Here is a 26,436-nt window from a genome sequence, read left to right on the forward strand (position 1 = left end):
AGGGAGGGAGGAGAGATGTTTTTGGCAGCGCGCTTTTTAATCCCCGCTGTTGCGCGATTCGGGCTGTCCGGAATACGCGGATTTATGCGCACAACTATGCGATATACCAAGCGAGCGACGGACGCTTTTAAATTCCATCGATCGTCCATTGAAAACCGGATCGGACGCCGTTAACCCTACCGGTCCGCACGCTATTCTCGGGTGTTATCGCGTCGCACCCGGGAGACAAGGACGCGGGATCCCCGGGATTATTCGACAGTCTGAACCGACATCGAGACAATAATGTCAGGATTATGTCAAGCTCGACGAGGATTTCCGCATCGCTTGCCTTAGACGCGCGGCTTCAAGCGTCCTTATATAGGTCCAGACTCTCGATGATTTCTGCTATCGAGAATAATATCCCGTACTGCAATCTCCATCCATTTCTCAACTATTCCACGATATTTGCCCTCTTTATCACCTACTCGAGCGCCCGCCGCTACGCAATTCCGCGTTTACTGATTGTGAGTTATATGCAGTCCGCCGTTTGGTATTCACGTTGCCGGCTGGAACAACGTGACGTTCGAAATGTGCTCACCCTTTTTCCCGAGATAAAGTCCCGAAGATGTACGAGGCCAGGGTGAATTATTCGTCGCGCGTGTGGTACTATGCGTAGCGTGTCTCACGACGGTAATGTAAGCGTGATGTAAATGTCACGTGCCGCCAAGATCGCGATCGCGTAGGATTTATTCAATGACATCATAAAAAAAAAAAAAAGAAAAAGAAGACCGTCATCAGAAAAAATTAACGTCATCAATGTCTAAAATTTATATCGAACTGCACGGCTGTACAAAATGACAAGACATTAAGTTGCTAAGGGTCACCTATACCTTAACATGCGAAAAAATATCTTTTAAAACAGTATTACATAATCGGCAATTTATTGTATTCTCGCGGCACACACAACGGCACAAAAATTTAGCATTTAGTATCCAAATATAGGCAGTATCGCGCGGTACAAGAATAAGCACGACAATTATTAATCGTTCGTAATTGCATATTCCGCGATGATTATTTCTAGTTTATTCCTGCTAACCGAAACAGGCTCTTTTTTTTGTTAAAAATGCATAAACCTTGCAAATTTCTGTAGTAAAAAAGAATCTATTCTATTCTGCAGATATATCGTAATGACCATCCCGTCTATTCAGGATACTTGAGAAATCCAATCATTTTTCCAATCAATTTGCCGGTACCGGGACTGAACGCTTATTTCAGGAAAACGCTAACGCTAGAGTAGGAAATCTCGGGGAAAAAGCGATAACGAGCCGTTTGTGAGAGTAGAAATTTCTTCCTCTTTTCTGCTAATTTTTATGTCCGGATTAATACTACGAAATTCCTAGCATTGCATAAACAATAAACAGGTATCTTGAAAATCCAATATCGCTTTAATTATACAATAAAATATGATATCTGAAAGATATCTCGTGTGTCACATCGCTGACTCGCTTTCCGTTGCCAAAATAACAACCGGATGCATAATCATGAATAATAAAATGTGCAGTTTTATATAACTTGTTGAAATTTGTACAATCGTTATTAACTAGTTACACACCATAAAGGAACACGACATACATATGTAAACATGACATAAATTGTTCTGATATAATCTCGTCATCAAAGAGATTTCCCTGTCGCGAGAAACGAAAATTGTTAGAATACGCCTTCGATAATTGCAGATAATCCTCAGTAGCCTGAATAAACAAACATACCAGTTTGCACAGCTATTGTCCGTTAATTGAATATTCATACAGCGGACAGTATTTACATTTTGTCGGATTAACACGCCGACCGAACCCGAGGAAAATGTATTTACATTCTGAAATTTCAAGAAAATCGTAATGGAGACGGGCGATTCTGATGAAGGAAATTTCGAAAGTCGCAGCTTTGTGCGTGCTTCCCAACATGTTGCGTTCAATCAAGCGTATTTTTTCAATATCGAAATTGTTGACGATATTTATAAAGAAAATATCATGTCTTGAAATGAAAAAGCTCATTAAGACACTAATTCTTTTACTCTCGCCGCATATTGTTAGTTTTATAGCGAGTATCAGTGGTATAATCAAACAGAAATGAATTCACGATAATGGTATACGCGCCAGTACGTAACGTGTACGCTAAGCACCATTTCGAATTCAACCCTCGTTTCCTTGCAACGAGACCTCCGGCGGCAGGGCAGCGGGAGTTTCGCATCGACGTCGCTTTGTGGAGGGTTGATCTGGCGGCCATGTTTGGTTAGAGAAAATTTCACAATCCCACCCTCGGTGGTCGGCCTTCACGATAGCAGCTTGCACGACACGTAAACTAAAGGGCTATAAGCTCGTAATATTGCATGAGGGTACACTTCTCTAAAACTTCACAAATTGAAATTTCGAAAATTTACCTACGCGGACCATGTTATATTTAAATGCCTCAGAAGAGGAGAAAAATAAAATTGTGTTTTACGATATTTTTACGATTCTTCCCATTCACTGAATTTCTTTGCAATTCTGTGCGATATGCGGGAAATAGACGGATAAATTTTTGCATTCTCTACGAGTAGCTTTCGTGCGCCGCTCGTGAATTTTGAAGAGATTTCATGTGGACGAGTAAACGGTCGATCGAGAGGGGTGCCATGGCGACCATGTCGGTTCCCAATTAAACAAATGCCGGCAGGAACTCGAGCAACCCCTCAGGCACTGGCGTCCATCTCTCCTTGCTCTCTTGGTGTACGTCAACGAATATATGCCCCTCTCATTCTCTCGCTCTCCTGGCACGAGAGAGTTTCGATCGTCGCACGTGTCGTGCGGCATGCGAAACTCGAGCTGGATTCACCATGTGCGTTTCATTCGAGCTACACTTACTCACAAAAGTTACACTACGTTTGTTCAATCCAAAAACATGTGCGTATTACAGAAGTATGATATTATCTTTAAGTTTGTAAATATCAATATAACTGAAGGAGTTATTCGTTTTTATCAATTGTTGAAATTGGAGGTATGTAAACAGCAGATTGCAATAATTTATTGTTATATTACTATATTAGCGCATATGTAAAAAAATAATATATAACATAATAAAAAATATAATACAAGAATTTAAGAATGCATACAAGGAAAAATTAAAATATCTCAGAATATAAAACTTTCAGTATCATAACATACATAATTTCCGAAAAAATATAAGAAGCTGGGAGAATCGTCGGATGTTTTAAAGTTTTAAACGTTCTTTTTCCTTTTATTATTATATTACTGCCATCAAATGCCCGCAGATTTTTTAAATCAAGTGTACCTCCGCACTTCCCACATCGTGCACCGTTCGCCGATCGCCCGCGGCGTTAATGCGATCGACAGAGCACATGAATCGCGCTCGCGTGAGCAACGGTTTCGTAATCGCACACTGTCCGGCGCATTTTAATCGCGAACCACGTCGCTGAATACGACAACGAACTTGTACAAAGAACGGTGCCGAAAATTTCGAAGCTACCTCACGATATTCGACGGGATTTCGCCTAGGTGTATATATAGGAAAGGTACGGGACATTCTGAACGTTATCCTCTCTCTCAACTTCTGGATTACATTACGAGGCCAAATATTGGAGCACCTCTTCGGAACACCGGCCAAACTGTTTGACTTACGCGATTGTACGTTCGAACGTCGAGCCTGCATGGTTACTTCGTTCGGCCGTTCGGGTGTTCGGCGTACCGGGCCGTCAGTAACCGGACGATGACTGTGGGAGAAGCTTTGCTAATCCGAAAAGCGGCTTAAAGCAAACGCGAAGCCGATCCTGTCGAAAGGCGGGGTTTCCGACTTCCGTCGTGTGTACTCGGAGTCGAGCATTATCATCTTGTTAGCGAACAATATTCCGGAAGAATGGCTTCATTCGAATCTGCGCTCGGTGCACCGAGCAAGATGCGCGGAAAATGTATTCACTTGCCTGTTATACCTAGACGATCATGGCGCACAAGATCGTTACTTTATAAAACCATTATCAGTACAATGAGATGTACTGAGAAGATAAATGGTCGTTCATATAATTTACAAAAAAATTTATGCGGTACAGGAAGATAAGAAAAAAGTGATACTTTTTGTCTTTTAATTTCTTCCTGGATTACTTTTATAAAACTGAATAAATAGTAACACGACGTAAATATTTTTAATATAAATAAATTTATGTATATTTATGTAACCCTCCCCGAACGATGCAAGACTCATAAGCTGCAGCGAATAAAAAAATATAAAAAATAATTTAATCTTTGAGATAAAGAGATTTATCTTTTATGCATAAACTATCCTTGCAGCATAATCCGGATTTTTAAGACCATTGTGGTAGGAATGTATGTTTTCGTCATTAATTTGCGTACCCTTGTTGGCGGAGTGACAAGCGTTTTCGCAATTCTGAAAGTTCTATTAGCATTTTATTAGCATTTATATGATGTTGACCGAACGTATTATGCCATGTCTTAGGAAGTCTAATTATTTCTACCGTAGTGATGGTTGCTTTATCTGCTTGTACAATGCATTTTATCTAAAATATGTTATTTTAAATGTAAAAAATAATTTTTTCGGATTTTTAAGCTCTCCCAAGGAATTATAAATTATAAAATATTCCTTGATTTATTATCTTTAAAATAAGATGAGGTAGAACATAAGACATAAAACTAAAAAAAAGACTACTATAAAAATATATAATTTTCTTATATTATATTATTTCTAAAGGTAATGTGACTTCAGAATTCGAGTAAATAAAAAATATTTGAAAACAAAAAAGTTTTGAAAAAATAAAAAATACGTGTTCATTTGCTATTCGATTTGACGTAGAATCGCACAAGTATATTTGTTTTACACAATATAAAAAAACTTTTACTGAAAAAAATGGCTAGAAAAGCAACAGGCAAAAAAAAGAGAGAAGAAACAGACAACTTAAAAACTTATTGTTATAGATAAAAAGACAAAACAATATCAAATCACTAGAAATAAAATTTGAATCAATAATTACAACTCTAACAGTACATAATACGACTTGTATCTTTGCAAATATCAGCGCGCGCGAAATGTGCGCTTAAAATTGTAACCTTCCACGTCTAAATTCACTGTTTGCAAACACTCTTTTCTTCGCGTCTGAGACAACGAAGGCCAGTTATTTAAAGATAATTTCGCGTCTACCGCTGAATAAGCGACGGTAATCGGACAACGCATCTAGGATGTCATTTTTTTTCTTTTTTAAAGTCGATTCATCCAGTCACCTTCGTGTGTTGTATATGCGCACAACCGGGAAAAACCGAGGTATAATAGAGATATTGTTTACCCGTCAACGTGTGATTCCCATCTTATGACAATACGCAGACTACCGTAAATCTCGGGAAACCGGTGTGTATTATACTGAACTATGTCAAAGTATAATCCGTTGTTTTCTTGCGCTTCTATTCTTACGTGTGCACGAAGCGTGTAACGTAAAAAACAGTATCAGTTTTTATCCGTTACCTTCACTGAAAAATTAGGTATACGTCACATTTTAACGTTATATGTAACAAACATATACAATAACGTTTGAATGTATATGCAGGTGGAATTTTGCAATAGAAGATATGTTATCTGCACTATATGTGTGTATTTGGCTGTTTTATATATTATTAGATTTCCTGAACAATATTTCATTAATTATCGAGAAATTGACGTTGTATAAATAAGAAAATATAATATAATTTATATATTTCAAATATATATTAAATATATATAAATGTTAAAAAAGCAAGCTTTTATAACATGAGAAAATTGTAAAACATAATAATAGTAAAACACAGAAAAAAATCTGTAATTTAATATCATGTGACTCACGATATATTAATATTATTAACGCAGACGATAATGATGCACCTTGTATGGGCACAGAATAAAATTTATTGAATATACACATTCCGTTTATAAAGAAAAATATATTTTTTACATCAAATGTTTTTAGAAAAAACTAAATAAACACTTCAATTTTATCGTTTCAAAATAATATTATCCGGAAAGATATTTCCATAAATCGGAAAATTTATTTTTATTTATTCATTTATTTCTTATAATACTTGCTTTGCATAGAATGGCTATCAGTTTACAATATACATGATGCAACAAATTATTCTTATATTATATTTTATATTACATTATTTGATTTTATTATTATATATATATATATATATTTTTTTTTACAATAGATTAATACATTATTTATAATATGTTATATAACATATATAATATAAAGTTTAAAATTGATTTTTTACACATATTATGTCTTTAATTTAATACTAATTTAACAATTCTACCTCAACATAATTAAATTATAAATTATTAATTACATATACGGTTATAACGAATTCTATATATTGGAATTCTGAGTAATGTTGTCGCAAACGATAATAAACGAGGTTTTTATGTGTATGTATGCGTAAGCACATGAACACGCTGATGCAATAAGTTAGATAATAGATAATAATTTTCAAAACGTAAACTGCTCTTTCTCAGCGTGAAGGTCAGCTAATAAACTAATCGGTATATAAAAGCGCATGTCTCGCACCAGGAACATCAGTCCATGAAATAAAGTGCAAGGATTATTAACTATGTCTCGCGATAGTTTCGTATTACTCCTAATGATTGGAGTGCTTTGCAGTAAGTTTTTGTGCCACGCAAGAATTTATTGCGTTTCTTTACTCTGCGACTAAATTCGTTTCATAAACAATTATCATCGCATATCTTAGTTTTCATTTTTAATTGTAATTTAATATTGTAATTGAATTTGATTGTAACTTGTGTAACACTGCACATGTACTGCAGGCATGACTATCGCACAGAGACGGTGTCCGAGAAATCAAGAGTGGACCACTTGTGGATCGGCATGTCCACCATCTTGCAACTCGCAACCTAATCAACCCTGCACTCTGGTATTTATTACTTGATTTTGCTGAATACGCGAATTCTGTCGAAAATTATATTTTTTTTCAAGTGAAAACGTGTGATTAACGGTGAAATATTTTTTTTTAATTATACATATATTACGATAGTTTATATCAAAATTTTACTATTCGTTTCTTGATACTATTCTGATACTATTATTATTTTTTCAGCAATGCGTGATAGGATGCCAATGCAGACAAGGATTTCTGCTACATTCCTCAGGAAACTGTGTGCACCCTACACAATGCTAGAAATTAACAAATATGTACTTACTAAGGAGTTGAGAAATTTTGTTTAACGTCAACAATATTTTTTACAAAAATTTCAACTAAAAATTATCGGCATGCTAATATTAACATGTAATAAATGCAATATATGTTTACTGATTAATAAAAAACAAACAAGATTATTAATATATTCGCCTTTCTGTTAATAGTAGATGTCTATACATATATTCTTAATAATAGACATCTATATATTCTTTATAAATTTAAAATAAAAAAAAAAAAATATTGCAGAATTAAATCTACTCAGCTTTTTTTAAGGTTTTCTTAATAGAAAACATTTAATACATACACTCAGAAAAATGGACAATTCGTTCAAAAATCCGATATTTTTAATCGGAATTATGAAAAGCCGATCAAGATTAGAATAATGTCCGATCAATGATAGCCGGATATCACTGATAATTGATCGGCTTGTTAATTATTCCGATTGAAAGTGTCGGATTGTCCGTTTGTTAATTTTCGAACGATTATTTAAACCTGGATTTTTCTCTCAGTATAAAAAACAATATAATTTTAATCAAAATATTTTCCGTTTGCATCTACCATATTTTGTCATCTTTCAGGCAGCATACTGATGTCGCGGCGAAAGAATGTCTTTTAAGAGTGAAAAAATGTCTCGACGCGATAATGCTGTCGACTCATTTTTTAGTATCTGCATGCTTCATTTTGAAAGTGTGTATCGGAGAAGCTGTGCTGGAACGACCAAAACAAGTGGTAATCAGACGGCGCGATATCTGGAGAATACTCTGGATGGAAAAGGACTTCCCATTCGAGATTATACAGCATTTGTTTGATCTAATGACTTATGAGTCATGAGCAATAGAACCTCGCGTTATCATGGAGCAAAATGTCTTTGCATCGTTTTACCAGCCAGTTTTCTTGATGTGCCTCGTTCGAACGGTTTAATTGATGCACATAACGTTTCGGTTAAAGAAAAACGACCGGCATAAGCCTCAGAACAACGCAAAGACATTTTGCTCCATGACAACGCAAGGCCCCATGTTGCTTATAAGATCAAACAAACGCTGTATAATCTCGAATGGAAAGCCCATTTCCACCCATAGTACTCTCGTAGATATCGCGCCGTCTGATTTAGTCGATGCAGCACAGCCTCTCCGATACACACTTTAAAAATAAAGCAGATACTAGAAAATGAGTCGACAGCATTATCGCGTAGGGACATTCTTTCACTCTTAAAAGACGAGACATTCTTTCGCCGCGGGATCCGTACGCTACCTGAAAGATGGCAAAAAGTAGTAAATGCAAATGGAAAATATTTTGACTAAAACAATTGTATCGTTTCTTTTGTATTAATAAAAAGAATTTTTGTGAAAAAACGGCGGAAACTTAGTTATACTCCTAATAGTAATTCTGCCTCAGCATAAGTAAATTATTAATTATTAATTATGTATAAGATTATAACGAAATCTATATGATGGAATTCTGAGTAATGTCCTCGCGAACGATAATAAACAAAGTTTTTATGTGTATGTATGCGTAAGCACATGAACACGCTGATACAATAAGTTAGATGATACATAATAATTTTCAAAACGTAAACTGCTCTTTCTCAGCGTGAAGATCAGCTAATAAATTGATCGATATCGGGATCTGACATGGAAGTGAAGCCTATGTGTGTGTATTTAATATTAATGTGCAATTTTATTCGCAATGTTTATAAAAATGGAGAGTATCTGTGATTACGCTAGTACATTCGTGATATTCTGTAGGCTTCGAATGGTGTTACTTTTTACCACCAGACGGCGTGATTACAAATGTCAGATCCCATAAAAGGGCATGTCTCGCATCAGGAACATCAGTCCATAAAAAAAAGTGCAAGGATTATTAACCATGTCTCGCGCTAGTTTCGTACTATTCATAATGATCGTAGTGCTTTGCGGTAAGTTTTTACGCCACTCAAGAATTTATTGCGTTTCCTTACTCTGCGACTAAATTCAAAATTTCATAAAAAATTATCGCATATCTTAGTTCCAATTTTTTATTGTAATTGGACTTGACCGTAACTTGTGTAACACATGTGTACAGGCACAACTATCGCACAACTACCATATTATCGGAGTCCTGCATATAGACGGTGCCCGGTAAATCAAGAGTGGAATGATTGTGGATCGGCATGTCCGCCATCTTGCGACAAGCCTGTGCAGAGAGCCTGCATTGCGGTATTTGTTATTTGATTTTGCTAAATACGCGATATCTGGTCAAAAGTTATACTTCTTTTCAAGTGAAAACGTGTAATTAACATTAAAATATTTTTTTAAATTATATACATATATTACAATAAATTATATCAAAATTTTATTATTAGTTTCTTGATACTATTCTAGTACTATTCTTTTTCAGATTTGCAAGATAGGATGCCAATGCAGACAAGGATTTCTGCTAAATTCCTTTGGAAACTGTGTGCACCCTTCATACTGCATTAACAAATAAGTACTTACTAAAGGGATGAAAAATTTTTTTATGTCAACAATATTTTTATAAAAATTTCAACTAAAAATCATGGTTATTGGTATGCTAGCATTAACATGTATTAGATGCAATTTGACAAATTATTATATATTTACTGATTAATTAAAAATAAACGAAATTATTAATATATATTCGCCTCTCTGTTAATAGTAGATATCTATATATATGCTTTATAAATTTAAAATAAAAAAAATAAATATCGCAAAATTAAATCTGCTAAGCTTTTTCTGAGCTTAGCTTCTTCTAAGACTTTCTTAATAGAAACATTTTCGAATTTATATAATTCGTATTTTTATAAATTCGTAATTAATGAATATTATTATGAATTGGAAGAGTAAAATAGAAATAAAAACAGAAAATTAAAAATTAAAAAAAATATATAAATAAACGCAGTTATTTTTATATCTTTGTAAATTACAATGCGCACGATCGGGGAAAAGTATAATAGACATATTGTTTATTAAACAACGTGCAATTTCTTGTCTTATAACTATACGCAGACTATCGTGGATCTCGAGAAATCAATGTGTAATACTGGACTACGTTATAATCTATTGTTTTTTTGCGCTTCTATTCTTATGTGTGCGCGACACATGCAAGAGAAAAAACGGTAGGTATATGAGTCTTTACTAGTTACGTTTACTAGAAAATTAAGTGTATGTCACATTTTAACGTTAACATATACATATACAATATTGTTTATATTTGTAGGTAAAATTTTGCAATAAGATTCTTATCTGCACTACACAATGTATTTGAAGCATTTATATATTAGATTCCCTGTATAATATTTTATGTATGTTAAATATATATAAATGATAAAAAAGCAAGTTTTTATAAGACGAAGAAATAAAATACATAAAAAATCTGTAAACCAATATCTTGTGACTCACGATATATTAATATTATTAACGCAGACGGCAATAATGCATCCTGTGTGAACACAGAATAAACTTATTGAATGTATACATATTCCGTTTAAATAAAATAAAATATATTTTTTACATCAAATATTTTTAAAACAAGCTAAATAAAAGCGTCAGTCATATCGATTTAAAACAATATTTTTTTAAAAGATATTTCTCAAATATCTCAAATTGAGCAATTTATTTTTATTTACTTATTTATTTCTTATAATCCTTGTCTTGCATAGAATGGCTTTCAGTTTAGAGTTTATAATACAATAAATTATTCTTATATTATATTTTTATATTGCATTAACTTTATTATATATTTTTAATAATATATAAATTTTAATATTGATTTTTCACACACATATGATCTCTTTAATTTAATACTTATTTAATAATTCTGCCTCAACATGATCAAATTATAAATTATAAGCTATATATTTTTATTCTATATTCTATAGCATTTTACTTCATTCTATATCACATTCTATCAGTCTATCATTATTTCTAAATCTTTTTTCCCTCACCTATAAATTCATCTATTTGCATGTCAATTCTAATCGCTTCATATTTTTTTAGCACATTCCTTATTGTGCCCTTTTGCTCCAGTATTGCATAATTGCTTTGCCTTTATATTCCATTTCCACATCTATATCTAGCTATATCAAACTTCTATCTTTTCTTGTTTCTTTTTCTTTTTTTCATATACATATATAAGTATTCTTCCGTACTTATGTTTTTGTAAGTATTATTACTATCTGGATTCGTTTCAAAGCATGCCTAATAAAAAATATATATATATATAAATTACGGAGGAAGTTGAATAAGAGTACTCCAGATACTTTGTAACTTGTGCATATGTCACTTGTCGAATTGCGGTCAGTAAAGTTACGCTTGGGTCAGTGGGACAGAGTCACGATATAGTTACCGTCTACTTGCTGCTCGACACAAAGGCTGAACGGTGAAAGCAGCGTATCAAGAACGAGATAGGACATAGGGTGAGAGGAAGTACGAAGGCTGACCGGAAAGCGAAGGCAGGCGAACGAGCGGGAAATCTCGAGAATCCCCGATCGAGTTTTCCGCTGTCAGAAACGGGTGGTAGCGTCGTGAAATGCTGAATAGGACACCCAGGACAATGGGGGAATGGTACGTGGGACAATTACACGCCGGGTTTTCCAAGTAATTAAGTCGTCGGCTCGCCATTGTACGAAAGCAGTTTTCGTTCGTGCATTCATTTCGCGCGTCTTCGATTCCTTGCGATACGATGGTCGGTAATCGACTACAGTTTTCGCTTCTTAAGATATATAAAAAATAAGAGAAGAAAGTTCTTTCACAAGAATCATGCGCGTTTAATATGCGTTTAATAAAGAATTCGTTATTTACATCGCAGATAGCAATGTAAATAAGTAGACTTTATACTTTTTTAGACATTGCAGATGGGGTTTATGATTTTCTAGGCGAATGCGTCATCTTAAAGTTATTCTAGTTGCTCTAATTCTAATTCATGGAAAAAAATATTTCAACCGAAAAGAAGTTGTACATATATACGCACAGACAATAAATCAATTCCCCATTCTAATAAATTCGATTCGAATCGCCGGATACTCGATTCTCAGCGCTCTTTACGTAGAATAAAAAAAAAGTATGTGCCAGGAGGGAGAGCAGAAGGGTCAGACTGATTCACTTGGGCCATCTCGCCGATGGCGAAATAGCATTTAGGGTAAAAGCATGTTCGGAAAGCGGCCGGATTGAGAGACTGTCGAGCTTACGCCGACAAAGTGGACACAACGTTTTGCAAGCCCGAAATTTCCTGATTGATCGAACGAGAGTTGCATTCTGCCTGCGTCGTCCCGACTCTAATTACTTATTAGTGCAACGCGCGCATATCTTGAAGGCGCTCGTGCGCTGAGCGGAAGTTAGGTGGCGTTACTTTTGGCACGTTTCCTTTTTCTTATTAGTTAGTCGAATTAGTTAGGCGCCATTGAGATAGAGAGCCGTTGCAATTTGGCAGCAGTAGCGTGTGATAGCGTGATTTACAGTCTTTGTGCCTTACGTCAAAGTGTATCATTAGTTAATAGTCATTCAAGTTTAAAGAACCATTATATACAGTCCACGTTATTTCACACAAACCCATTAACATTACTAAACATCAGCAATTTAAAATAGTTCACCATTTAAAAAATAATAACGTATCTATATAAATGACGACATGTGCTACTATTTCTGGTCGACCAATCTTTTATCGTCGGCAGATAACGAATAAAGCCTAACACAATTGCGTGATAGTGATATATATGGACGGGGAATACCATCTGAGAAATAAAGAATTACAAATAAGGCATCTAACATTCTGACTGATCTAACGAGTCGCTGTGAATAACACATGTTAATTAAAGCACACAAAGATTTCTTTTCATATACTTCTTTTTCTAATAATTATTTCAGAAATTCCTGTGCAGTAGCAAATCTTAGATCATACTTTTGGATGCACTTAGAAAATATATAAAAACATAGGATAAAAATAATAACATAGCGCATAAAAATAAACGCAACAACGTAATTGTACGTTGTTAAAATTCCACTAACAATATTTTCTCACGATTATAACGACATCTATATGTTCGAATTCTCTGAGTAACGTTGTCGCTAACGATAATAAACACATGTTTTTATGCGTATGTATGCGTCAGCGGATGAAGACGCTGACGCAATAAGTTAGAAAATAGATAATAATTTTCAATACGTGACTTTAAACTGTTTTGTCTCAGCGTGAAGGTCAGCTAATAAACTGGCCGGTATATAAAAGCGCATAGCTCGCATCAGAAGCATCAGTCCACGAGATAAAGTGCAAGGATATTAACCATGTCTCGCGCTAGTTTCGTATTATTCCTAATGATCGGAGTGCTTTGCAGTAAGTTACGCGCTACGCAAGAATTTATTGCGTTTCCTCACTCTGCGACTAAATTCGAAACTTCATAAACAATAATCTTAGTTCCCATTTTCAATTTAATATTGTAATTGGACTTGATTATAACTTGTGTAACATTGCACTCTTGTGTACAGGCATGACTATCGCACAGACAGAGACACAGTGTCCGGTAAATCAAGAGTATAAGGAGTGTGGATCGGCATGTCCACCATCTTGCAACAACCCCGATCCACCACTTTGTACTATGGTATTTATTTGATTTTGCTGAATACGCGAATTCCGTCAAAAATTATATTTCTTTTGAAGTAAACATACTATGCGATTAACTGTGAAATATTTTTTGAATTATGTATACTACAATATATTATATCGATATTTTGCTATTCTTTTACTGATACTATTGTAATATTATTCTTTTTTTCAGCAATGCGTGCAAGGATGCCAATGCAAAGATGGGTTGTTGTTAAAATCTTCAGGAGAATGTGTGCCCTCTACACAATGCTAGAAATTAACAAACATGTACTTACTAAGGAGCTGAAAAATTTTGTTTAACGCCAATGATATTTTTACAAAAAATTCAATTAAAAATCGGCGAGTTTTAACATGTATTAAATGCAATTTGACATATTATTGTTTGTTTATATATTTACTGATTAATTAAAAACGAACAAGAATATATTCGCCTCTCCATTATACTAGATATTATACTAGATATCTATATTCTTTACAAATTTAAAATTAAAAAAAATAAAAAACGCAAAATTAAATCTGCTAAGCTTTTTCTACGGCTTCCTTAACATTCTCGAGCTTATATAATTCATATTTTTATGTAATTAATGAATATTATTATGAGTTGGAAATAAAATAGAGAAAGAAAGAGAAAATAAAAGTATATAAAAATAAATGCAATTATCTTTATTTCCGTCTTCGTATTATATGAATTACTATCATTAAACATTTTTCAATGTTTATTTTATCGAATTATTAATCTGCAACTTTTTAAATATTTAATAAATATGGTATTATAAAATTTAAACTTTTTATTATTTTTTATATAATTAATGATAATGTATCTCTCTGACTAAATATTTTTCCAATTCAATGCTTTCCAAATATTTCAGTATCTCGAGTTTGCAAGTTAGAAGAACTTTCTGTCTTTTCATTTAACATTTAATAAATTTAGATTTTATACTGACTTATTAATGAAGTATGAAGTTTATTCAGTTTATCGATTTTATGACTCAACTGTTTGAGGTGATGGTAACAATCCTTCTGAATATAAATAGGAAATAATTAAGTTGTCTGCGTACATGTACTATAAATTATTATCTTTATGGCAAGAAATTACTACCGCGGTAAATTACCTGTTTTATTTACGGATTACTATAAAATCTGTAAACCAGTCTTGAATAAAGATATTTTTATACGTCTAGTATAAAAACCACGCAATAAAACTATTTGCGAGAATTAAACTAAATCCTTAATCTTGTATTTGTCTAAAATTGCGATGATCTTTTGCACTAGTGAGTTTAGGAATATTAAAAATAAATTATATGTATAAGCATTTTTAAAACAGCGGATAAATATAATGAAATATTTGACCGAATCCGTAAGAAATTCTGTATTTTGTAAGCTCGCTAATACAATCAAAGTACATTTTTAAATATACCTGTATTAATTTGATAATGACATATCTGTTCTTAATTTTTACTCCTTCCTTTGTTTTTTTAAACTGTACTTCGAGATAAATGCACAAACAGACGATAGTGGAATCTTTTTAAGAGGTCTGAATTTTATGATTCATACTGAAATATGACAGTTGAGGAAAGTTCGAACGATATTACGATAAACGATACAACATATACAACAGATTAATAACATCGATTTTTTTCTTTAATAATTTACTATGTGTGGGATGTATTTAATATTTCTAAAAAAATATTCCTCTATAATCTTTATATCCTCTGAAACTATCAAGAGAATAGCGTTTGGAATAAAAAACTACATTTTGTTAAATCCTACAACGCATCGTTTTAAAATTAATTATAACATAATTTCTTCCTGGAAAAATATTACAAATAAAATCCTATTTCGGCATTGTATCAAAAGTAATAATATGTTTTCATCAAGATTTTAACATGCCAGAGTATGTGTATCAATTTTTCCAAGCACACTTTGCAAGAATAAAAAAAAGATAATGCTTGATCCCATAACTGTGCATTGATTGCATAACATCCACTAATTTTTCCGTGCATAAAGACACAAGACATATTTTTCGATATTAATTATTTTACGACAATTTTCCACTATAATACGCGAATGGCTAAATATCAAAATAACCGGAAAAAAAAAACGGATCTATACTAACAATAAGTATCGTGTGTAACAAGTATAACAAGAGTAACAAGTATAAAAAATGTGACAGTTGGGAAAAAATATATTGTAACGGAAACTTTTTTTAGATCTTTTTGTCGTGTCGTATAAAACGTACGTTTATCTTAACGACTGAGTTCTCTTTCGCGGAATACTTATAAATGATAATAGAAATAACTGTTTTTTTTTACAATTAAATATTTCAGTGTACAAAATAAAAGAATAATAAACGCCTATAAAAAGAAAATATTTAAAAATTAAAAACGTATCGATTCTCATATGTAAATTCCCATTGCACAATCACATAGCATCGAAATTACATCGACATGCCTCGCAGTTTTCTTCCTTATCATAGAATATACAATAGATTGCATTATCTTCTTGTGTATACAAAGTTTAAAAAATATGTTAACAACACTTATGTATATGGAACTTTTTTAGAGAAACAGAACTGATAACACAAGATATCATAGTATAACAAATGTATTTTGTCTTCAAAAATTCTCTCTCTCTCTTTCACACATATACACACACATAGAAGACAGTATTCATTTTTTTTGCTTCCTCATAGAGGAAGCTTTGTTTTTATCGTATTTCCGAGAATGAACAAAGATTCGTACGTCAATGCTGTTTAAATAACAAGATTTCACTGAATGAATAAGATATTAGCTAATATTGAAAGTATACGTTAAGACAGACGTCACATATGGATACTGCAGTAGTAGCATTAAGAGTTACCTACATATTTAGCATAAAATATATTATTCTTTAGAATAATTTTCTCTCTACTATATATAAAGCGCGAGGGCCGATTATATTGCAAACACATAAAATTAAGAAAAAGGCATAATTTTGATATTATCCCTTATGCAATTAAACTTTAGTTTTAACGAAAAAGAAACGTATACGAATGGGAATTCGCATATGCATATGTGTGGAAAAAATTATAATTATTTAACTCGTGAGAAAAAAAATCAACAGTAGATATTTTAAAATCAATATTATGAAAAGAAATAATTGTTACACGGTCAGATGTGAAAATGACATTTACCTTTCATCCTCAATGACTCAATGAGTGCATATATACATTATGTATTTTTTATTCAATATTCGAATTATAAAGGTCAAAAACATGAGAGTTCTGTTATTGTAATTTTATTGTATGTTGTAAAATGTGAAATAAAAAAAGCAACCAAATCATGTCTTATAAAGTTATTATTATATCTATTATTATAGAAATATGTAACTTATATTAAAGTGTAAAAAAAATACATTAAAAATCTTTTAGCAAAGAAATGCGAGTACGTCCTTATTCTTAGATCGCGGGCACTATTGTTTATAAAAATCAATTATTGACTTATTTACTAATTTACTTGTAATACAAGTAGAGCTGCAATATTGATGCAATATATATATGCTGTTAACGTATTTCAATTAAATTACATTGGATAATCAGTTATCGATTGAAACTGGCTTATGAAAGCGGTGAGTAATATTTGTTAGTCAATCATAATTTTTCTATGCGTTATCGAATTTAGATAATATTTAAAGTAAATATTAAAATAAAAGTTAATATTAAAAATAAATATTAATTTATTAAAATTAAAATAAATATTTGCGAGCTGTTGAAATTAAAAAATATTTATATTGAACGCATTGTGTTACGTGATGTAGAAACTTTTCGGTATGTTTCATTTATTTTTATCATGTAACATACTAAATATAATATGCCACTTATCTAGAATTAAACAGTCAATGTGAAGAGATATGTAAATCTATGTAAATTATGTATTTCTTGGAAACGAGATATATAATGAGAGCAAATGCCAAATTCAAGTAGTAGAGGTCACTTCGAGAGATAGTCCCGTTAGCAAGAATGCATCTTCGAGTCTTACCGAAATCTTTTTTCAAAAGCAAGATGGGTGACTGAATTGTTTTACATACATTATATCATTTTCGGTTAATATAATACTGGTATTAAATTTTATTATGTTTAAACGTGTAATTCCTTCGAACCTTCTAATCATACATAGAAATTGTAATCGACAATTATTAATAAATAATAAAAGTCAATTATAAATAATAATTGACTTAATGATAGATGTTTGTAAGCTTGATAAAATATTATTTTGGAGATAAAAATAAGACTTCTATCCTCTTGTCATGTTTGTTATTGTCACATAAAAAAGCTATCAAACCTAGATTCAGCATTGATATTACTTTAGATGATTAAACATTTGATTCCATAAAAATACAAAACATCTGCTTCTAAATTAGGATTAGATTACAAGCCTATAGATAGATAATCATGTTTAAAATTCACATCGCACGTTTCGATAACGGTCCAAGCCTCCGAGCCAATAGTCACGTACAGAACTATGAGATGAGTCGAGAGAAAGAAGGAAGTATGCCGAAAAAATATATCTCGAGAAACAACTTGTCGCGGTCGAAGGCCATCCACCATGGCTATATAAACTCAATGAAATGGACAGCTATCATCAGTCTATCTCGAGTTGTTCGAGTGCAAGCAACGCGAATTCGAAGACACAAGCATGGCTCGCATCGTAGCTTTCCTCTTCCTCATCGTGGCAGTCGCTACAATCAGTAAGTCCAACACAATAATAAACAAAATTGTCAAATATTGAAATTTTATCTCTAAATAATGGAGTTTCACTTTGACGTTACGTAAGAGTGTGCAAGTGTTAGATTAAAACGCAAGATCGTGTAATAATAATCGTATTTGTTAAATAAAATTACGGGCGAAGTCATAATAAAGTCAAAATATAATTATAGCCATTGTTATAGCTTCGCTACATTCTTTTTTTTAAAAAGAAGTCTTTTAATCTCTCTTTCAGTAAATTTCGTATTTGCAATTCCAGAAATAAGTTTATTTATAATACAGAATTTAATAGGAAAAGAATACATTTTTCATATTAATCCAATAATAGAGAGAATTACGTACGTTATATAAATGTAGAATAATAAGCTTTCTGCTTGACAGCGAGAATGTAACTTGCTGACAGCCGTTTTATAGAACTCGCTTCAGACAATATCTTTATGAAGTAATGAGTAGGAAAAGCGAAACTAAAGAATATTTTATATAATAACAATATTTTTATAAAAACTTTACTATGTAAATAATTAATTTTTAATTACATTTGTGTAGGTGCTGCGCCTCATTGCGGTGAGAACGAAGTATTTAATAGCTGTGGTACATCGTGCCCAAGCACCTGTCAAAATCCAACGCCTAGTATCTGTACACTGGTCAGTATTGAATCCTCTAACGAAAGAGATATATTAAAAAATGTTTTAAACAAGCTGTGATTAAATATTTTAACAAAATTTTTTCTTCATTTACGTCAAAAAGAAATACACCTGGTATCGACTAGTTTTTTAAAATAATTAATTTAGTTGGAAATTATGTGTATATTTCTTAGCAAATAGAATCTAAAAATATACTTGAAACTAATTTTGATTAAATAAAACTTTTGTATCTTTAATTCTTAATTGCTTTATTTTGTTTTATAGGCATGTATACCTGGATGCGACTGCGCGGAAGGATATGTAAGAGATGGGCAAAACAGATGTATACTTCTACAATATTGTTAATCATTCAGAAAGCATGATTTTCAAACGAGAACATTTCGTATTATCTAAAATGATACGTAAATCCAATCAGCATTAAAAGTCTTTTCGTAGATTAGTAAGCTTGCAGACTTGTAGTTGTACTACACTAATCTAAACAATTGTATTATGTAGTTACATTTATTTGAATTGTTTAATTTTGTAAAACCAACATTGCGTTTCATATTTTTAATAAAATAAATTTAAGAACATTTAGAAAACTTTGTCAAAGGTTTCTAGAATCCTATGTCCCGTATCCATGGCTTTTTACGAACCTTGTTAATATCATATTTACCAAATTATTACTTGTTTTAAATTAAGAAACGTAAAATAATATGCATGTAATGTTAAAGACAAATAAATAGAAAACTAAATACTAAAGATAAACTGGCAATTTCTTTTTTAACTCTGCAACAAATTAGCAGTAAATAGTATTCTCTTGCAACGAATATGAATATATAATATAATAATTTTAGTATATATAGTCATTCGATAAAATTTCATGTAATATTAATATTTTTCAGCGGAAAATATACTCATATACATTTTCTAAATACATCTTGTAAAAAAAGAATCAACTTTATATTCGATAAAAAATCTTAAGAAAAAACTTAGGTGGCATCTAGAATAATGACTACACGTATATATAAATTATACTTCTTATGGCTATAAATATCTAATTCGTTGGCCATTAATATTAATTTCCAGTTGTCGCTATTATACACACATTTAATATTTTATTAAATTATTAATAGCCAAGAAAACAATGAACAAAAATCGGATTATAAGACAAGTGCAAGATGTTTTACTACTTCTAACCGGATTATCAGATTATATCTAATCGATAATTTCAATATCTAATTTTGTTTATGATAATGAATAGACATATAGAAATGTCGTAATATATAATATATTTATTGTATTTCTACTGTATCCTACATAAAATAAAGATAACAGTGCAACTTATGAAACAAGTGTAGATAATTGAAACTCTATAATCTCGGTTACGCATTTTTACATCGCATTAAGATAAATTCCGAGAGAAAATATGTTGCGAATGACGCATACTGGTCTTAAAGATATGTTTCCAAAAAAAGAGCGCCTGACGAGTCTCACGAGAGCGTTACAAATATTACATTTCTGTTGTTGATACCTTGTCGATCGTTATAGCGATACGATTTATATGACAATATGATAAAACTCCGTTATATAGATACAGTATATATTTGGAGTGGTCAAATATTTCAAATTAATTAATGCATTCGTACCGAAAAAGCTTCTAATATAATTTAAATATGATTCTATATAGGCTTTATTTCCTATGATTACGTTGTTGATAAAACTGTTAATATGTTTTTCTCATTATATCTGGAGCAATAATCGCAGATTAATTGTGTGCTAATTTACATAAGTACTCGTGAGTACATATGACACGCTAATACACGTTGGCATTAATCATATTTACGCAGTCTCGAGACAGCAACATTTATATGTGTAACATGTCATATAACATTTGGAAAATAATGCAATTTTGCAATATATTAACACTCTTATTATTTTTATGTAAAAATAAAAGTTAAATGGAAATTAATGGAAGTTAAATGTCGAATTAAAGATATGCATTAGGTAATAACAATAGAAAAATTAATACAAAAAATACGATAGTAACAGTAATATGTCACATCGAGATTCTGTAATTTAATATTAGGCTCCAAATCGGAGCCTAAAATCGGATTAGTCACATGACCGGTTGTCTTTATTAATTAAAGACGTGGTTAATATCTCAGGCATCTTGTACCCTCGTCATAGAACTCCACTTCCCGACCGACAGCTCAGAAAACTGAATCCCATCGTAAAGCAATTTGTCATTAATAGAATTAAGCAGCGCGTTATTACGCGATTCACAGGCAGATGAGAAACTCGCGAACTGACTATTCCTACTGGTGCGTTAATAAATAATCTAATCTGCGAATTGATTTCCGATACAGAGACTGATTGTGAGTCAGTTTTTTGCAGCACACATCACTATCAAGAAGTATAGGTGTAGCGGGACATGAGAGATAAAACAATAACTTTAAAAAAAGTTGTAATTAACAACAATTGTCAGAAAGATTTTAACGAAGTCTCACGATAATATTATTAATACCACTAAATCTTCGGAAGCTGTATCAGTTATTATACCGTATCATGTCATGCCGTATCGATTAATTCTTTGAGAAATGCATCCGCACTACCCCGAACAGGGCAAATATCTGACGTATGACGAACAATGGCGCAATATCCAGTTCGTTCCTTCGAAGCAGATATTTGACATTCGACAAATACCGTGAACGACGCGCGTGGCCATCGCCCCATCGTCAGCATCTCAAATCGCAATCGAGAACCCTCGGAGAGATCTGAATCGTCAGTTTTAGAGAGAGGCATGCGATGGTGGGCGATTGACGAGGATGAAGGAAGAGAAGAGGAAACTCGAGGCATATTCGGCTACCGCGTTTCCGGTCGGCCGACTCAATATGCCGGACTGATAAAGCCGAATGTCGATCGGGCAGAGACAATACAGCGTTTGAGGATGACGAAGGGAAAACATTTCGCGTAGTCGGTTGACGCATAGCCACTCGTTGGGGGTGCGAACGAGCCTTCAATGCAGAAGACTCTCTGATGCGAAAAGAAGATAATTTAATAAACCATTCGCACGTAAATTATATGATTAATTACCCACACGAACCGTATACCTCGAAAAAATCAAACATAATATCGCATTTGTTTAAAGTTTGCAAAATATAATATGTGTATATAATAATTTGTATTACAAAGAAGAAAGAAGTTACGAAACGTTAACATTACATGGCTATATTTAATGTAATATTTCATATGTATTCATAATTTGAAGCGTCTTTAAATCGTATTTTATCACATTTTTATGCTACGCGATGTTTGCATAGATTTCCTTAACTGCTCTAGCGAAAAATTGCATGATGCATACAGAAAGTCAAATAGATTAAATACCATGATTATCTTCCTTATACCATCTTGTACCAATGAAACACGGTACTAAACCAATCACGACTGAAACTCAGATAAGTAAATCTAAATGAAATTACGGGCTCGAATGAAACTTTAATCTCCGTTGACGTGTAGCACGGGAAAATGATTTAAAGATAAAAAGACACGTCTTTTCCGAGATGAAAAGCCTGGGGGACTTGATTCATCGCATCCGATCGCCCCATTTCTCCAACGAAGATTTAATCTATTCCGAGCATTGCAACCCAATCGAGGTCTACCGTGGATCAGAATTTACGTAAATCGAAAAGTTTCATAATGGAATCCACAAATCTCCGCGATTCGATCGTGTGTCTTATATCTAGACAATCGTCTGGGAAGCTGACCCGGCGTATGTGAAACCGAGAATCGATGATTTCTAGAATATTCTGAACAGATAAGCGCAATCTGTGTTCCCACAATTCGTTAAAAGAGATAACAGCTGACTAACGGGATATCTGATCAGGTGTGGATGGAAAATTTCGTGTGTACACAGTGTGTAACAGAAGTTATAGCAAATTATCTACGAGGGATATTAAAAACAAGATAATATATTATAAATAGTTAAATTAAATCTTTAATTCTCATCTTCAAGATAAAATTCTATAAAAATAATAAAAGTAATAGAAAAAAGGTAAATAATCAGAAACACACAAATATCGTATAATTTTTAATATTTAACGTAAAATATGAGGTATAGACACGAATGTTTACGTAAACTTTTAATTCTATATATAGCACCTACAATTTAATATTTTATTCCCGTTAATTTCTACTAAAGGATTGTAGACAGCAAAAATGGAAATTATGCCTCAAAAGCGCTCTAATTGTATTTGAAAGTACAATCTCCTTACTCCTTAATTATCATGTCCGCCTACAATTGTCGACATTTGTTTTTGATTGAAGAAAGATCACGACGAAGTAATTACGCCTTAACGGAGACGACCAGGAAAACGCCGACGCGAAGTGGCAAACCGGTCGGTAGGGATACGGATACCAATTACATTACCTACACAATAAACACCATTAACATTCTCGAACTTGACGAATCGTCGATAGAAGCATATTAATAAAATACATCTATTCTCGAATGCCGATAAAATTTAATCAAATAGAATTATGTAACTAAAAAAATTATGTCAAGAAATTCTTATCCGTCGAGAAATACAGTTTATATTTACGTATTAGTAAATAGACACTTAAACTTAATGGCAATTTGTTCACCAAATAAAGTCTTTCACCTAAAAAAAATATTCATTCTTCTAACAAAAGTTAAAAATTGCATCGCAGGTTAATATAAAGTATAGTATTTAATCTTAACTCTAAAACACATTTATATTACTTATTATGTCACATATATTATCCTCATTGTAGCAATTTTGCGTGTTCTGAAACCTGTTTTGCGATACTATTTAGAAGTAGACTAAAAATAAGCGCAAAACGAATCGTTGGGTGGGTACCTTAGACATATTTTATCGACACGCCGCGGGCATTAAATTCCATAATGAAATTGAACCGTGACTGCAATCGTGGATATTCACGCCAAGATATTTATATAGCAATTAAAATGCGGCCCGTTCGCGACATACATAAATCAACCATAAATTTTGCGCCGCTCTCATGCTCTTTTTCATACCCCCCGTCGTGGATCTCGCCCTGATTAGGTTAAGCTCTCTCACGAACTGTCGGTTCATGGAAAAAAAGGCACGGTCGCTAGATAGTGCATTTATGATGTGTGTACAAAGAAAATATAACATTGTTTAAAGTGCTTTATTGATGCATTTGATCATCGTCAAGAAAATATGAGTTAAGTGTGTTCAGATATAGACGTTATCATTATTGATTAAGAATATAAAAGTGTATGTATAAAAAATTATAAAAATATTAGTATTGCACAAAGAAAAGCATGACAGGGAGAAATAGAAATGAAGAGATAGAAAGATAGATGTAAGAAATAAAAACAGAGAGAAAGAGAGAGTGCTTTCAACGATGAAACAATTTATCGATGGCACGATAAACTATTTATTAAATATTAATTCATATTGTGTACATGATAAAAGATCATAACTTTTCTAATAATCAGAACGTCATAATTTTATATAAAATTTTATTAAATATCAAAAATTCCCATTATTTGATACGACACTATCTTATTGTACTAACAATTTTTAGTTTTCTATTTTATATTGTTTTCTCACTGTTTTATTCTGTTATTTCTGAATTGCTGGTTCTCAAATTCACCCGTTTATTTATCCTTTCGACGGTTTATTGCCCTGTGTGCATTATCTTTATCGCGGAAACGCCAATATTATGTAAGCATTCTATGAATACCAGTGCGTCATACATCGGGTCGTCTCTCCATTGCGAGAAATGCCAACTATTTATTCGATGCGAGAACTTCGAAGCTGTCAGTGCATCCGGCGATAAATGCACGCTCCTACTCCGCCAAAACCAATATAGGAATCATAGGATAGTTCTCTTCTAAAGAATGTCTTAAACTTCTAAGGAAAACTGAACAGTATGACTAATTAATATAGAGAAAGAAAAATAAAAGAAAATATCAGCGTTCACAAATTAATTGAAAATTTTTATAATACAAGTCCGAAATGTTAATATTATGATTAGCGTTTGTTAACCATATCATGCAATCTCATTTCAGTATAAAGTCATTCAATTCATCTCAAATATGTATATATAAGATATACTCTATTATGAAAAATGAATATGAATAATAGCTTGGTATATATATATATATATATATATATATATAAGAGAAGCCGAATACAAACGTTATAACGAACAGAATTATAAAATAAAGGTACAGTCACAACCGAGATATAAAAAAAGAGTCTAGTTAAAAGGGATGAAAGATTTAGGAACCTCCGGTCACTCTATCCTCGAAAAAAATACGAATAGAACGCAACAAACAGTCTTTCGCACGAAACAATTTACTAGCGACCAGAACGCCTCCGATGCCGACGGATTCCTCTCCATTACGGAGATTGCGGTCGTTTCTATTCGAGAAAACGAGGAAGTTCTCTCCGAGATCCGCGGCCGTATCGCAGCGGAAGCGCAGTATTCGACAAATATATCTTTTTGCCGACTGTATCGGCACGTACGATAGCCAGTAAAACGCTTTACGAGCATCCATTGGAAATTAATCGAGGCCGATAAATGCTGAACGCGAGCGTGTTCGCCCGTGACGAAAGCTCGAGAAGGGATGAGAGGAGTCGGACAGAGGGTAGGCTGCGAAAATACCGAGGTAGCTAGAAACCCCCGATGTATCCACGTGCGGATCGTAAAAGAGGTGACCCACCTGCCTGCGACACGACAGTGGTCGCCAATAAAATTTCGGGGCGCCTGTTTATGGTTGCCACGGAAACACGCGGGCACGGAGGATTTCTCTCACGGCGCGGCCGTGTATCATTCACGACGGTAATCTCGTCTCGCTCCGCGCGATCAGATATGACGGACATCAAGCGAAGAGAAGAGGAACCCTACGACTGTTTGAACCCACGTAGTACGTAAGGTATCGAATCCGTTTCATTTTTTTTTCGTGCGCGCTTTGAAACGACGGATTAGAATGTATGACGGAGCTTTCAGTTGACGTGATGGTCGCTGCCTCGCCCCCTCGAGAGGGATCGAATGATCGAGGAGCCGGGGATTAGTCAGTTTTTATCCCAACGGCGTTCGATTACACGTCGCGACGCACTGACTTTTCGTTAAAGCCGATCGTACCGTGGTTTACGAGCTCGATTCCGCGTTGCGCGGATCCGAGCGTCCAAACGCGCCTCTCCAGTTGCCAGGGAAACACGACCGCGTTTGCTCC

At 33.1% G+C, this 26,436-nt stretch overlaps 3 protein-coding genes across 3 annotated transcripts; all 3 read left to right on the top strand.

Moving 5' to 3' along the window:
• The first annotated feature begins 6,528 nt into the window (after positions 1 to 6,528).
• On the top strand, positions 6,529 to 7,369 carry LOC139812751 (chymotrypsin inhibitor-like). Its single transcript, XM_071777830.1, has 3 exons — positions 6,529 to 6,669; positions 6,835 to 6,941; positions 7,125 to 7,369. Exons 1-3 carry the CDS (start codon positions 6,621 to 6,623, stop codon positions 7,203 to 7,205), a joined length of 237 nt encoding a protein of 78 aa, XP_071633931.1. The 5' UTR covers positions 6,529 to 6,620; the 3' UTR covers positions 7,206 to 7,369.
• A 1,451-nt stretch (positions 7,370 to 8,820) lies between these two features.
• LOC139812752 (chymotrypsin inhibitor-like) lies at positions 8,821 to 9,849 on the top strand. Its single transcript, XM_071777831.1, has 3 exons — positions 8,821 to 9,141; positions 9,288 to 9,421; positions 9,603 to 9,849. The coding sequence occupies exons 1-3, from the start codon at positions 9,123 to 9,125 to the stop codon at positions 9,690 to 9,692; spliced, it is 243 nt and encodes an 80-aa protein (XP_071633932.1). The 5' UTR covers positions 8,821 to 9,122; the 3' UTR covers positions 9,693 to 9,849.
• An 8,568-nt stretch (positions 9,850 to 18,417) lies between these two features.
• LOC139813349 (chymotrypsin inhibitor-like) lies at positions 18,418 to 19,780 on the top strand. The gene is made up of 3 exons (XM_071778837.1): positions 18,418 to 18,548; positions 19,111 to 19,208; positions 19,473 to 19,780. The coding sequence occupies exons 1-3, from the start codon at positions 18,497 to 18,499 to the stop codon at positions 19,551 to 19,553; spliced, it is 231 nt and encodes a 76-aa protein (XP_071634938.1). The 5' UTR covers positions 18,418 to 18,496; the 3' UTR covers positions 19,554 to 19,780.
• The last annotated feature ends 6,656 nt before the right edge of the window (positions 19,781 to 26,436 follow it).

The sequence above is a fragment of the Temnothorax longispinosus genome, chromosome 5 (genome assembly GCF_030848805.1).
Source record: "Temnothorax longispinosus isolate EJ_2023e chromosome 5, Tlon_JGU_v1, whole genome shotgun sequence".
NCBI lineage: Eukaryota > Metazoa > Arthropoda > Insecta > Hymenoptera > Formicidae > Temnothorax > Temnothorax longispinosus.